This window comes from Schistosoma haematobium, chromosome 5 (assembly GCF_000699445.3).
Source record: "Schistosoma haematobium chromosome 5, whole genome shotgun sequence".
In the NCBI taxonomy this organism is placed as follows: domain Eukaryota; kingdom Metazoa; phylum Platyhelminthes; class Trematoda; order Strigeidida; family Schistosomatidae; genus Schistosoma; species Schistosoma haematobium.
The window spans coordinates 7244017-7260956 of NC_067200.1; the positions used below are offsets into that span (position 1 = coordinate 7244017).

The window sequence follows — 16940 nt, forward strand, 5'->3', positions numbered from 1 at the left end:
AAGTATGGTACATATACATTTGTCGTCTCCTTGTACTAATGTTTGTGTATTTAAATAAATAAATAAACCTAAGAAGTATATTAATAAATGTTTATATTTTCTCACTGATATTCACGGACGCAATTGATGCTCTCTGTTGTCATATGTACATTGTGAGCGAGTCGCGTTAATCTGATGTTGTGTCCCGCGTTTTGATGTATTTGATATGTTGTTAGCAATGGAATCGTTGGACATATCATCTGAATTTATCTGTATCCCTGTGTTAGCATTCGCCCGGTACTTTTCGCTTTAGATGTTGAACGCGTTACTGAAGAATTTATTGAGTCTAGATGGCTACTAGCTTCTGTAGTGTGTAGGAATTTTTATTTGTAAGCATTTATATTCCCCGTACTACAAACTGGTGACTATCCGGACTGAGTAGTTCATCAGTGAATAACCCATTGGATATTTAAAGAGAAATGTGTTGGTTTTAAATCCTTATGTAAACATTAAAACTACCTTACAGGATAAAAGTACATTTTTTTTTGCAAAAATGTCAGGTCAACTGACGTGACTATGATTTATCATCAACTGAATTGTCTGAGGCATGTATTATGTAGGCCTAACTTCTACCTATCTCTGTTCATGATATTTACTGGTGTAGGAGTAGGTCGGGATAACGCTCGAGGTGGTCAAATCAATGCTCTCTATCAGTCCATAGAATCATTGATTGTTGAACTAAACAATGTTATTGGCTATAGATTAATTACCTGACTAACTTACTGACTGTTCTACCCAAATTTTCTTCTTTTTCAGACAATAATTACAATTTATGGCTTGGCGGTTATAATCATATTCATGAATCATTCACATTGAAGAATAACGATGCACATTCTATTAAATTAGGTTTATTAATCATTATTCCTCTGGACAATTTCTCCACAAATTCATCATTGTTATTAGCTTCTTGGCCAAAAATTCATATATTAAGACAATATTTTAAAAGGTTTATAAACGAATGTGACTTATGCATTAAACTATCCGATTGGCCAATTCATTTACGTATATTGAATATTAATGTTGATAAAGAGATGAAAATAGGACGCAAAGATTCTGATATTTCACCTCTATTAATAACTTGTTTAACATATTTTGGTGAATTCAGAATATATAGGTAAGTAAAAATGTTACTAATTAAAATATATTTAACTGAGATCACGAACAGATTTAAATTAGACAACCATTGTAAGCTCTGATCAGCAGCTATCCTGTACTAGTATGGGACTCCTTAGCAGTGCGCATCCACAACTCTAAAACAGATCTAACTCAAGACTCTCGGTTCTTCACACGAACACTTAACATTTAGGCTACTGAGCTTGAATCAATAGTGTATATGACTAACATCAATCAACTCGAGATACTGTTCAACTGTATTTCAATTCCATCGGTGGGTACTTGTTCACACTCGATGCGGTTGAATTCCATTGGTCAGAACTTTTCACTAGAACTTCAGAGTTATTCACTAGTTTTCTTTTAATATTGTCAGTTTTCGTTGCTTAACAGTTATTAGATGCTTTTTAATAATATTTTTCTTAAGTAATTAGTCATGTAAGATATTTGATGCCGATTCAGTAAATCTAAAGACTCAATATTCATCACAATGCCTGAATGTCTTAAGTTTGATTCTTGACAAGGCTGTTCATATGTTCTATTAAGGCAACTTATGCTAGAAAGAAACAACTTTCTAGTATTATCTGATTTTCAGTCGTTGTTTGTTTAAGTTCAGTTTGTAGTAGAAACTAAAATTCAATGATTTCCACAACTCGCCTTAATCAATAGCTCATATTACTTTTTGAGTTTTCTTTATTAATCGTAGCATAGAATTAATTTTTATGTAAATGATTGTGGGCGCGTGTTTATTATTAAATGACAATATCGTTCGTTAAATCTCTTAGACAATCCATACGGAAACACATTTAACTAAGTCATGATCTTTACAAAACTGTACAAGTTGGACGCATCTTATATAATTTCTTAATGTGCCTATTTAAACACACAAATCATTTGTAGGAGTGAAGTAGATTTTTTTAATGTTTTTTTTTTTTAGAAATTCCTTGTCAGTTGCTAACACCATTCAAAATATAAGTAACATTAGTAAATAAGACAATATAGTTAATCAACTCATAGATGACCATAATGAGTGTGAACAATACGTACGGACCAAAAGAAGATAAGCTTGACCCCTTGGAATTGCGAAGGATGTTTATGTATTGTTTTTTTAAAAAGATATTACTTTATATACCTGGTTTTTCTTTACAATGATAAATAATCACCCTTAAAATAGGTATAACTTAAAAATGAATTTTATACTGAATACGTTACAGAGGCTTTAATGAATAAATTTATAGAAATTAACAGAATAAAATCGAAATAACATACTGAAATGAATACTGACTTAAATTGTCAACAATATAAACGAATGTTAAACTGAATAATTAGCAAAGATGGATAGTGGCTAGCAGTGGAATCCAACACGCGCGTTTCGTCCTATTTTGAACTCGCCAGTTCCGAATGTACCTGCATTTTAGAGATTATGTTCAATTCGGAACTCGAACTCAGTACCGTTCTCTTTAAACGCTATCGGGTTATCCACTTAGCTACTGGGTCTTGATAGTCACCTGCTTGTGTAATGGGGTGAAGTTTGAATTCACTTGGTATTGTTTGACGGCATCTACCGATTGTTGTTTAGGACTGCGAATGATCAGTCTCTTGTTGGCATATAGGTATCCTATGCGGACTGTCTCGATATTGCCTTGAGCTAACGAGTCTAAAATAGGACGAAACGCATGTCCTGGATTCCACTGCTAGCCATCATCCATCTTTGTTCATGAGACTTGTGACTTTAAGCAATATCGACGCAGTCCGCACTGTATAAACATATGCCAAGAATAGACTGATCAATTGCAGTCCTAGATAACAATGGGAAGATACAAGCAAACAATACCAAGTGAATATAACCAGTTTTATTTCTTCTGTTATGAAATGCTTTCAATTTTGTACATTCGCTTCTTAATAGCTGAAAAGTAAGTGACTGTAAAATCGGTCGATCAGTTTAAGAATCACACTTACCAAATAAAGTAAGGTACAGAGGCGAGGTAATCGAGGTGCAGAACATGACTTTTAAGTTTTTAACTGAAATTTAAATATTATGTATAATAAGCATTTGAAACACATTTATACACTGATCAAAATGTCAGCAAAAGAAGCTTTTTTTACAGCGGTATAGTAAATATGATTCTATCTCTGTAGATTGCCTATAACTGGTAAATCTACACTGTTCCTAAATCTTAACTTTGAATCCCTAATTCTGGAACAAATCTTAATACGGTAGTACTATATTTTGCCGACAAGCTAATCGGACAACGCTTTCTGCATATTTTTTAACAAATTCATCGATCTGTTTAGCTAAAGAGCATTTTAGTTCTATAGCTGATGTCAATTTGTAATGGAAACCCTAACATTAAGGTTAATTACCCAAACCTAACAAATAAAAATGTAAAGATTGCATGGCTTGAGTATTATTGTCTTACAGGTTAGCAACCCACACTTAATCAGTTGGTAATTAGTGTCCGTAGGTATAATATGTGCTTCTCACCTTCTAAGTGCAAAGTACTTTTACAAGACTGGATGGACCCTGATTCTGTACTCACCCTGGGTGGTGAGCAAATAGAAGTAGTCGAGAAGTTCGTGTATCTGGGTAGTCGCTTAAGTGCTAGTGGTGGCGTGAGTGACAAGATCAAGTCAAGTACAGTGAAAGTCAGAGCGGCTTATGCTAATCTAGACCATCTTTGGAGCCTTCGTGATGTTAGTCTGACTGTAAAACGTTGGATCTCGAAAGCGCCGGTGGCAGCAGTTTTACTCTATGCCTGTGAAACCTGGCGTCTCCGAGTTGAAGATGTTAGATGACTCTCTGTGTTTGATCATCGTTATCTCCGAAGGATTGCTGACATCCAGTGGCAACACCATGTTAGTAATACAAAGAGAGGTGTGGCATACTGTGTTCGATCGCAGAGACGATAATTCAATTGATGTCACTATCTCGAAACATCAACTTCGGTGGCTTGAACATGTTCTACGAATGTCATCCCAGAGATTTCCACGTCGTACATTATTTGCCGACGCTGGGACTGGTCGAAATAAGCGGAGAGATGGTTACTGTATGACATGCTTTCTTAGTATGAAAGACAGATGTACAGGACTGGCTTGTGTTGGTCCTTCACGACTCCGTGGTTGGGGTCCTAGAGATGGTACGATACAGTGGCTAGAGACGTTAACAGACATGGCTCAGAATAGAAGCCAGTGGCGATCCAGTTGTGGAAGTAATTTCTTTAACTGAAAGAATTATTTCTGATTGTATTTCTCCTAACTGCACTGTTACTCCCCATTATTATTTCACTCTCATATACTAATCTCTGTTCGTTGTCGTCCTTTTTTTATTATATGCACTTTATTATTATTATTATTATTATTATTATTATTATCAACTTTATTCAATATTATATTTTTGGTACAATATAGAATTCTCAGAGCAAAGTATTTCAAAAAGTTTCCGTTTCTTTCTTCTTGGTCGGTCCTGGCGATAAATATCGAGTGATCGCCAGTTAGATGTTAGCAGTTCAGTAAATGAACATCTGAATAATGTGCATTCTTTTCGTTGCATAATTACCAGCAACCATATTGTCTCTTATTGAGTTTTTTGTAACTTTGACAACGAAAGGTTGTACACTTTTCAGAAACGCAGCAGAATAGGTTATGCGATTAAAAGACATAATGATATATTAAAACAAACAAAAATAGATAACTTGTTGAAATATCTAGATGGCAGGAACAGGTAGTCTAGATCTTTTCACAACCTCATTGTTATTGAGTGGTGCATATGTATTTTATGCCCGCTTGCATCAATGTTTGTATATTCAAATAATAATAATAATAATACAGTGTAGGAACTCGTAAGAATTCATTTAGGTTATTATTAAGTTGTAAGAATACAGATAATCTATGTCCAAAGAACGAATATATATGTCGTTATCTTTTTTTTGTGATTTACGAGCAAACTAAATTATAAAATACTTTAATCAATTTATAAACTATATCAAATCTGCTTACATTTTGTATTATGATTATTTCTTTTGCCATAAACTATCCATTCACAAAAGTTAATTTGTTATTGTCTAAGAAATGGGGTGAAAAATTGTCACGATTATTTTAAGCTTATCTTAGTATATCATCCATAAGTTCTATCCGTTAATCTTATCAAACCACAATTGTAATTGACAGACATAATAAAATTCCGAATTTCGTACAAGAACAAAAATCATATGCTCATTAATGATCAGCTTCAAGATGGTTTTCATGGAGTTCTGTTAAGAAGCCGTCACCAGTGGAGTCCAATCTGTGTCGAGTGTAAGACAATTATCCACATCAGACAATGGATGAAAAGTTGCGTAAGATCATTGATCGATTGAAGTTAGTCATGAGGAGAGTTGGATGGCGGCTCAGTGGTCTAGAGGTTCGGCGCTCACGTTTAAGACCGAAGGTCCTGGGTTCCAGTCCCACGTGTGGGATCGTGTATGCGTACTGCTGAGGAGTCCGACATTAGGACAAGACGGCCTTTCAATGGTGGTCTAGCTTAGATTGTCTCATGAATTTAACTGTTAAAAAATTCGTTTTTTTTTTGTTAAATTCTGGTTTTACATTATATCATACCAATCAGCTGATAAAGTAAAAGACTACTTCTCTAAAACCAACCATTCATTTTAGATCCATTATAGGTCACTTTCATTTGAAAATTCCTACTATTGTCGTTTATTTTTTCTCTCTTTTAGATCAAATAATCAAAATTCTTTAAAGTATATTTGTCTTTTAAAAGTGCAACTGTCACAATGTTGTTCTACATTGAATCGAAATTTCACATCGACTAGTAATGATAATGACAATAGATGTGAAAATCTTTTTCAAGAAATTAATATGATGCTTAGTTGTATAATGTATGATTATAATCAACATAAAATGAATGATCAAGATTACAATTCATCCTTGTCACCAACAGTATCATCATCATCAGCAGCGGCAACAACATTATCTAACAGATGTATTCACTTCATATTATGCTTATCATTTCCACAAATTTGTATTATAAAAATTAATATTCATTCTAGTTTAATGTTGAAATTTGATCGACTTATTTTTATCGATATAGATCAACCTGTTCATTCAGGGATTATTCTTCCAGAAATTTGGTAAGTTTTAAGCATGCATATATATATATATCAGAAGGGGTTTTGTGGATAGTATAGTAATTCTTAATATTAGAGATAATGAGTCAATTGAAGCTAGACCACCATAGAATACCTGGAAGCACTAGACAGTCGTTTCGTCTTATTGTGGTACTCCCGAGGAGTCCCTCGGCCATCCAGTGTTTCCAGGTTTTCCATGGTTGTCTAGCTTCAATTGACTCATGATCTCAACCATTATATATATATATAGTTCTATAATCTCCTTTTTTCAATATTTAGTGGTTCTAATATTTGGCTTAGTCAAAGTGGCGGTAAATTAGTATGTTATGCATGGAATGATTCAAATTGTGAAATTCAATCCTCCTCTACACCATCATCATCATCATCAAGTTATCTAAAATTTTATTCATCCTGGTTTGTCCCTTCATTGTTCAATTCAGAATCATCTCTAGTAACTCACTTTTTGATTGAAAATTCAAAACTAACTAGTAATCGTCCAGAACCTTTGGTGGAAGATGTTGATACAAGTAAACACGTTTGTGTTTGGACATATTTGGAACCAGGTGAATGTTGATAAAAACTTATATTTATTTATGTTGAACATATTTTCATTCCCTTCTATCATCATTATCATTTAATGTGAAAAACTTTTACTCCAATCAGTCACTGAAGTGTAATGAATATCTAGTCCTAGTCCTTAGAATTATTTGATTTAGTGATATTGGTATTATGTTAAATCATTCAACATACCACTGTACTTTATCGACGTTATTTAATCGGAAGGGGATGGTAGAAAGTTTTTAACTAAGGTTTTTATGTTAATTCATTTTAATTAGTAATGGTTATCTGTAATCAACGTGAAACCTTACTTCCTCTAGGTTTCGTGCTATTTGTCACTTGCCAATAAATCGTACTTGCAGTCATCAGAGATTTAATGCTCCGTCTATAAAAGACTAATGTTTGAACAAAGAATATTCTTTTCGATAAATTGTCTTCAGGTTCTACAATTATGTAATCCAAATTAATAATACGGGAAATGGCCAGGTCAAGGGCAAAGTGCATTGTTTAAAGTTTAAGTATGTGAATATAGGCTTGTCAAACAAAATAGAACAAAATAGTTAATAAGCAAAGATGGATAATGCCTAGCAGTGGAATCCAACACGCGCGTTTCGTCCTTTTTTGGACTCGTCAGCTGGATGTACCTGCACCTCAGAGTTGATGTTCACTCTGGGACTCGAATCTAGTACCGTTCACCTCAAGCGAAATCGCGTTATCTAATTGGCTACTGAGTCCTGATAGCCACCTGCTTGTGCAATGTGGTGAAGTTTAAATTCACTTGGTATTGTTTTACTTGTATTTTCCCAAACAGGAGAAAACGCGCGTTCTGGATTCCACTGCTAGCCACCATCCATCTTTGCTCATAAGGCATGTGACTTTAAGCAATATCGACGCAGTCCGCCCTGTGTACAAATATGCCAAGAATAGACTGATCAATTGCAGTCCTAAATAACGATGGGAAGATACAAGTAAAACAACACCATGTGAATTTAAAATAGTTAATGTTGATTTGACTCGTGTAGAATGTTAATTTGAATCAACTTATATGTTAAGTGAAAATGTTTAGATCCATGATCCGAATAAATATGGGTCAGATAGGGTGAAGGAAATAATAGTACAATTACAGTTCCATCAAATGTGTATAGTTTTCCGACTATATTGTGTAAAAAATGATTAGTAAGACATAATAAGGTGGAATGAATGAGAAGTAAACGAATCATGTATTGGAAAGATTAATGATGATGTTAAAGCAATAGTAATAACAGTAATAACCCCTTCAGATATTAAACAATAATAATAATACAAATATTTGTGAATAAATATGACAGAGACAATTACATATGACTACGAAAAGTCTTAAATGAAATAGTCAAATTAGGTCATTCAATAGCTTTTGTAATTAAATTTATTGTTCTTATACTGGTAACAATAATCTAATAGAGTTGATTTAAAATGTTCTACTTCTTGATCAGAATTTGCAATTATACTACAAACGAAGTTATAAAAGCTAATCAGATCTTTGAAAAAGCTCAGGGATCAATTGGTTATTTTTTCGTTTTTATAAGAAATGATTAAACCGGTCGGAACCTATTTGCCAAGATTGTATCGATTGCCAAAGGTACACAAACCATGGATCCCATTAAAACCAATTTTAAATATGTATAACTCTTCTATAGCTAAATGGTTGGTCATTATATTGAAACCTCTCTACGAAAAAACTTGCAAAACTTAGTGTTAAGGATGTATTCCAACTTGTTGACAAGATCAAAAAATACAAATACTTTGGGACTAAAGATGATGACTTTAGATGTAACATCATTTTTCACAATTGTTCCACTCATAGAGACGATAGAATATATATATCGGTGAACAATTGAGTGAAAATGAAATTAAAACTGCAATTCCTATCAATGTCGTTAAAGAGTTATTACTGAAATTCATCATGAATGTAAATTTCAAATTCAAAGGAAAAATCTATAGGCAAACAGATAGAGTTGCAATGAGTTCATCATTGAGCCTTATATTAGTTGACATTTTCCTAGACAAACTAGAAGATGGTCCACTCAAAAAGACTATTCGAAAATTCACATTTTACTGTCGACATATGGATGATAAGTTCTTCCTCAGTAAAGATAATGCATCACAGTAAGAGGTTCTTAGACAGTTTACTGAAGTACATCCAGCAATTGAGTTTACATCTGAAGAAGAGAGTGATGATCGTATAGCCTTTTTGGACATTCTCTTAACTAGGAGCGCTGATGGATCACTAAAAAGGAATTTAAACAGAAAAAATAAACACCTGGATAAAGTAGTACACACATTTCTTTAGCATTGCACCTCTACAGGACAACAAGAAGCTGATCAAAACTCTCTTAATCATTCAATTAATAAATTATTTGGTGTATTTTATATCATAATCCCAGGTGAAAGTGTTATACATCAATTAGTTATCATGTCCACAATTGCAAACATAATTTATTTCCGCCTCGTTTAAAAAAAAAGAGACAAACTAAGCAGATTTTCTCTTTATTGATTAGATGGAAAACTTGACTGTTGGTCAGCATTTTCACAAACTCTATTGAGAAGTATCAGTTTAATACATCAATTAGATAATGATCTGTTCACAGAGAACCATACAACATTCGGTAAGATCAATAATAATAATAATAATAATAATAATAATAATAATAATAATAATAATAATAATATTGATAAAAATGTTATGGCTTGAGACCCGTCTTTGTTATCACATGTTAAAGTTACTAATCAAAATTCTAATTAAGTTCTCTTCTATTTCCTATCTACTATTTCTTTTGTATCTACTGTCCTAGACTTAACAATTACACATCTGACCTGCACTGTTGTCTTTGAGTCGACACAAGCCCGAAAATGCTCTGGTACAGCCGAGGGTGGGGGAGAATCCGCTCTTTCTCTCGAAATGCCCTCACATGGCCACACGTATACATCCACTTCCAAGGAAGTCCTACTCACTGTCTTCTTGCTGCGGGGGTTTGGTTTACGAAATTGAGAAGACGAAAAGCGAATGTCCACCGCTTTAACTGGGTCGGTGGACACGGAGAGTCCACCTAGGGGAGTTGGAAAACTCAGCTTTTAAACCAGTGGTACGCATGGGCTCCAGGATCCTAAGGAAACAAATGGCGTATCAATCTATTGTTGGTCACTGGCTACCATGGTACTGTATCTCCTTACGTTGCCTCACTGCCTTGTAGATTAGACCTTTAGGTCGAAGGCTCTGGGTGTGGCTTCCTAAGAAAACCACCTGCCTCGGTTTGGGCACCCGGGCAGTATCACAGCCCACACACAAATCGAGTAACTTGTATGGCGCATATGTATTCCGTGCCCCTTTATACCAATATTTATGTGTTGAAATAATTAAATAGATAAATAAACTCAAACCTTCGTCTATCAATTGCAGCCGAAGGAAAGTCAGCAGTCTTACTTCAATCAATCCACTATGGATACTGGCCCAGTGGTTCAGAGTGTTAAGTCGGCTTTCCGAGAACTGCGACGGAACCTCCAGAGACCCTAAAGGAGCCGAGGGGTCCTAGCCAATCAGAGTATGATGAAGCTTTCTAGAATTTCAACGTGGCGTGCTACTATTGGTCAGCAGCATAATATGTCTTTTAGCGAATTGTCTGAAATATGATGTTGATTTAACAAATGCTAACATCTATAAATACCCGTGTTTATCTGTACAAAAATGAACCTTTAGAGTACAGTGTTTTTCGCTTATTTTCCGTCTTTTCTCTCGAGTTCAGGTCGCTGCGTAGTTTTAGTTTGCGGGTCACCAGAACAGCTTAGGAACCGAATAAAGCGTTCAAATTAACAAGACTTATCACAGAGTCTAAGCGTTCACATGAAAGCGAATGTCCTGTATTTGACTCCCACGTGCTGGGTCGTGGATGCACATTTCTGAAGAGCCCCATATTGGGACGAACCGACCGTTTAGTGCTTACAGGTTTTAAATGGTAATCTGACATTTATCAGTTCATGATTTCAATAAGAACTCAACAATCTCCATAACCCTATACCGATAATTATAATTATACTAAGGTGATATTCTGTCTAAATCAATATCCAATAGAGAGCTATTGAATAAACCAATCAGGGATTGGTAGTAGTATCATTCTAGTTTGAATATGAATAAATAAAAGACTGAGATAATGCAGATTTGGAGCTCATGTAAATGCTTTTGTCGATACTGAATTATCTTTACTGAATAGTTTAATTGTAGAACTTTCATTGTCCATAATAAGTTCATCAACCTTTACTCCCCATAGAAGTTGTAAATTATATCAGTTGAAGTAGTAACATTTGTGGTTAAAAATTATCACTAGGCATCTGTTTTATTATAGGATTCTCCTAAATAATGTCTAATTATAACTCTGTGATTGCCTTCTGATCTCATAATGAACTCTTAACCATTGAACATCATCGAATTAAAATGTGTTGGTTCAGATCATTAACCTTTTTCTACTCGAATCATACTAATATATCAATGCAATGTATTATTACCTTTTATTAGTTCCCGTTAATTACATTCCTTTATTCATTTTGTTTTTTATTTTTGAATCATTAAGAAATTATTGGATCAGTTAATACAATGGAATGGCTTAATTTATCATCAAGTATTCTTTTATTAACAACCCATGGTTATTTGATTCATATTAACGTGATGAATACTAACAGTGTTACTAATGTTGATGGTAATTCAATGACAACTACCAATGATACTAAGATGTTTAGAGCAACAACAACAACATCAGCACAAACATTTTCGTCTTCTACATCCCCATCATCACGATCATTTTGTCAGTTATTTCACTACCATGGATTATTTTCAAATAAAGATTTCTCTTTAATTATTCCATTAACATCATCAATATCATTATATCAGACAAATGTGAAACATTTTCCAAAACGTATTATCACTATAAGTAAAGGTTATTTAGATCCTTTAAATTGGATCAATCATCATGTTTCATCATCATCAGCTTCTTGTTCTCCTACTGATTCTACATCTTTTAAGAGGGATTTCATTGAATTAACAATGTCCAATAACAACAATAATATTGGTGATTATAATAATAATCATATAATTGAATGTTTAAATCAAGAGAAATTTTATCTCGTTAAATTATTTTCTGATCAATTTTTATTTCCATCATAAATTTCTAATGAGAAATTTTATTCATTCAATCTCGTTTGTATCTTTTTCTTATTTCCTTTTTTTTCTTTTTTTTAAAATTTTTTTCTTGCACAGTAACCATTTCCTGTTTACTTATGGATAATATTTTCATATTTCTCTCTTTTCTCTTTATTTATTTATTTAATCAATATCATCAAACTTCTTTCTAATATATATGTGTTCACATTCATTTTCTAAGGAGCTGAACTCACAATCTATGCATTACATCATTGTATACTATATATACAATACACATATGTATACATCTATCACATATATGTATATACATATGTATGTATTATATTATCATTCATTGAAACTTATTTCTATAATTCATTTCATTTCTATCAGAGTTAACGTAAAATCATTTGATTTTCATAGATCTTCCTTTACAATTTCAGTGTCGTTGTTTTTGTTCTTGTTGTTGTTGTTGTTGTTAGTAGTAGTAGTAGTAGTAGTAGTAGTAGTAGTAGTAGTAGTAGTAGTAGTAGTACTTTCTTGTCTTATTTTCTATGGTATTTTTTTCTTTTTTTATATTTATTAAACGTACTGTGATATGTGTATAAATAGATTATTTCAATAATGTAAAACAATTAGTTCCTTTGATAAATTTCCATAATGCAAGACAAAGAAAACGAAGTTTAAACAATTGAGATCATGAGTTAATTGAAGCTAGACCATCATGGAAAACCTGGAAGCACTGGACGGCCGTTTCGTCCTATTGTGGGACTCCTCAGTAGTGCGTATCCATGGTTCCCCCTCGCGAGATTCGAGCCCAGGACCTATCAGTCTCGCGCCAGGCGCAACACATCCACCATTGTCATCAGTGACTTACTACCTCACAACTGGCCCGGTTGGGCTCCACTGGTCACTCCTTCTCACTAGAACTCCAGGATATATATCTTGAAGCCAGTCACTAGTTGAAGATAGATATTAACACCTTTGGGTGCTGGCTCAGTAGTCTAGTTGGTTAGGCGCCTGGAGCGAGAGTGAAAGGTCCTGGGTTCGAGTCCCGCGAGGCAGTTTCGTGGATGCGCACTGCTGAGGAGTCCCACAATAGGACGAAACGGCCGTCCAGTGCTTCCAGGTTTTCCATGGTGGTCTAGTTTCAATTGACTCATGATCTCAACTGTTAAAATTACTACAAACTCCACAAAACCCTTTCTGATATTAAAACGAAGTTTATCAGAATTATGTGATGGCATATTTACGTAATACATTTCCAAATCAATCTGATCACACATAATGTACTTGTTAAGAACATTTATATATAAAAATTAAAAGGTCAGCTAGATAGATTAAATGTAAGTCATAACAAAAACAATGTGGTTATCATTCTAGACAATAAATTAATATTAACATGGTAAGTTAAGTGTAAGGGCAAATTATTTTTCAACACATACAGTGGGGTTTCAATTTCTGTATAGCTAAGGCTTCAATAAACCTTAGTATACGTCTTTGAAGACTTTCATATATAACATTACAAATGCTGATTTGATGTCAACCTTATGACCAGTCTTAATCAATTGTTTCGTAATGAAGGATAATGTCTGTCTATCCTGTGATCTTATTTGACCATTTCAACATTGGATAATATCACTTGTAATACTGTTTCATCTGTTTAACTATGGATAATATTTCAGTTTAAAATAATGCATCTTTTTATTAAATGAATACTTTTGTTAATATTTTATTATCTAAGCTAAATAGTTTAATTATAAAAGTAAAAATGGTTGTAGGATACTTTTATTACATTTGAAAGTATTCTATAAATCATTAGTGGAATGCCAAAATCTTCCAGATTTTGTATCGCTTACAGGTCAGTAAAATACACTTCTTAATGAGATATGCATGTGAATATGTGTAGTTAGAGTACGGTAGTCATTATCACTTGCGAATAGTGAGCAGGAATAATGGAAGTGGATTTAGCGTTTGTAATGAATTGAATGGAATTATGAAAAGTAATAGATATTCGCAAAAATTGTCTTCGTATTAAGTTTATTCTGACCATTCCCACATAGCACCCCCTCGAGTGTCCAGAAGTAACACTTGTACAATTAGGAGTTGATAAATACACAATAATAAGTATATGCATTGAAATATGTAATAAAAAATGGTGTGTAAAGAAACGTATACCATATATGTTGGTAATCTTTGTAGTATGTTGTTGTACGAAATTATCATGTGTGTGGTCGATTACTACAAAAAAATCTGATACTCAACAATAAGAAGAATAATAGCACAATTATATAACAATGATAATGATAAACTCCAAAATAAATAGATCTGTAAGTTTTCGACATTGGATGTTGACCACATTAGTCCTAATGGACAAATTGAGCTGATGGCACTGAGTTATCCATCCGCACCACATAACGAGTAGAAAAGGCTGTACTCAACAACCCATGCAATCGCTAACCAGATAATATCAGTCGATCCATGATATATTGATAGCCTATCAAATATATCTTCGAATCTCCTCACTTCTGTCGTTTGATTTCACTTGGTGGACACGATTCATATTAGGTGTTACTGGTTAAAGCGTTGTTAAACTCCAAATACCTGTGGCATTTTCAATAATAGTGATAGTAAAGTTTTTATTAAGGGACATAAAAGAAATATCAAATTTATTCACTAACTGAAATCTATTTAAATGTGGTTGTGATGGTTAGTGACGACAGTGGGGGAAAACATACACTCATGATAACAGAAAATGAATTGTCAGTCAGTCAGTAACAACGTAGAACTTCGTACGTACGTACGTACGTACGTACATTAGTTCGAGTTGCCATACCAGATTGGCACAGAGATACAATTGTCGATTCAAATCCCATAGTGGTGGAGGTAGTAAGAGTATAAGCAGTAATCGGGAAGATTAGGGTTTGGAGATGTTATTTAAAGAGTAGAATACAGTGAAATAAATTTGGGAAGAGGAAAAAGAGACAAGGAGGAATCAGGAGATTAAAATTTGGGAGAACACAAAGAATGGATGCACCTGCGCCATTGCAAACGATTTTGAGCCATGTCATTCAGGGTCTCTAACCATCGGTTGCTATCATCTCTCAGTCCCCGACCAGGTAGTCTACACCTACCCGACCGTAGCTGCTACCTTGACGCGGTGGTCGGGCTTGCCTATCGTGATGACCCAACCGAGCTATATTGGCTGGAACATATGTTCCTGTAGGTTCTACCATGCCAGGCAGGTCGGTTGGAGAACGGTAAGACTAAAAGCAGCAACTCAAGGCCTGAGGGAGGGGTGTGACAGAAGTAAGGTCTTTCCCTCGGACAACCAGCATATACAGCGATGCTGCCTTCCCACAAGGAGGGGGGTTAGAAAAGGTCGACCCTAAAAATGTCACATCTCACCTTACCTCACGGATTTCCGTCTCCGGCGGTAAGGCCCTTTGAAGAACGGAGCTAACACATTAAAAACCTTCCACGAAAAGGCCGTGCGTGACCGGCCTCAAGCAGTTGTCTCTTGGGCTCTGAGGTCACGCTCCCAGGCCGTTAAGACCAACACTAATCGAATTTCCTTTTTAGGTTCCTCAAGAAATACCCTTCCACGGTGTGGGCAGCCGGGAAGTGACACCAGCCTTCATACTCGTAACAGCACACGAGACAAAGTTGGTCACATTCAAATCCTTCCTACACCTACTAATACCACTCTTATCTCCCCGACTAACCCTTCTCACGTCCCTTTTTCACCTCGCACCGCTAGGGCAAACGATTCGAGTACGCGGAAAATGAATTGTAATAAAACTTAAATAACATTGGTCGGGGAGTTTGTTGAAGATCAAGTCGAGAGAGACAATACCTATCAGTGTTTGGTCTACAACGGGTTAGAGATAAAGTTTTGTCTGTTGATTTGACGTCGAATTTGGGTTTTTTTATTCAGTTAGTTCAGGTCTTTTATCCGAGGATATTTTTTGAACATTTAAGAAGGCAGATTTTAGTCTGCCTATAGAGAGTGTGTCCCACTTGCCACTTTTCTAAATGACGAAATATTTTTCCGTTCGCTTAGCGACTCCATATGGAATAGTCAGTGGTTTTCTGACAGCGTTACTTTGAAGAAAGACGAATATGTACTTTTTTAGGTATTCTATTGATTTGTTCGTGGCACATGCTCGCACGTGTTGGTATCGGGTGTAGTCGTTGCATGCTTTTTAACAGTCTATTTGCGAAAGTCAAGAAAGAGGAATACTGAAGTTATGGATTCAGCTGAAGTATCGTGTATAGGGCATGGCCCATCTAGTGAATCTATCTGCTGCGGTATGTGTGGATGAAAGAATTGGATGGAGGTGTGTGGACGACGATTCCCATTCCGCGTGTTGATACCGTCTGCGTGCTGTTGCAAATTCCTCAAGTGTATTACTCACCTAATTACGCCTGTTAATCCCGATGGAGTATAGACCACCGACCAGCACTCTGCAACCAATTCAGTCCTGGGCCTTCCTTTCCAGTTCTATCCAATTCTTTTTTACTCTTCTCATGTCTGTCTCCATTTATCGGCGTAATGTGTTTTCCAGTCTTCCTCTTTTCCTTTGTCCTTGAGGATTCTAACTGGGGGCTTGTCCTGCGATGCAGTTGGGTGCTTACTTCAATGTGTGTCCTATCCACTCCCAGCGCTTCTTCCTGATTTCTTCCTCGGCTGGGATCTGGTTTGTTTTCTCCTACAGTAGGTTGCTGACAATAGTGTCTGGCCAACGGATCCGAAGTATTTTGCGTAGACAACTGTCAATAAACACCTGTAATTCTCCAGGTTTCCGCCCCATACAGTAGAACTGACTTGACATTTGTATTGAAAATCCTGCCCTTGATGTTGGTTGCCAATTGTTATGAGTTCCAGATATTCTTCAGTTGTAAATATGCTGCTCTTGCTTTGCCGATCCGCGCCTTCA

General features: G+C 35.1%; 1 protein-coding gene across 1 annotated transcript in view; it reads left to right on the forward strand.

Annotated features, from left to right (window-relative positions):
- The window catches only part of MS3_00011118 (uncharacterized protein), a gene marked incomplete at both ends in the record, with an annotated part of 121065 nt that overhangs the window by 80964 nt on the left and 23161 nt on the right, over nucleotides 1-16940 (forward strand). Inside the window, 5 exons of the mRNA XM_051219526.1 lie at nucleotides 796-1153; nucleotides 5865-6278; nucleotides 6555-6838; nucleotides 9371-9478; nucleotides 11435-11482. Of these exons, the coding sequence (XP_051064800.1) occupies nucleotides 796-1153; nucleotides 5865-6278; nucleotides 6555-6838; nucleotides 9371-9478; nucleotides 11435-11482 (1212 nt within the window). The remainder of the gene's footprint in view (nucleotides 1-795; nucleotides 1154-5864; nucleotides 6279-6554; nucleotides 6839-9370; nucleotides 9479-11434; nucleotides 11483-16940) is intronic.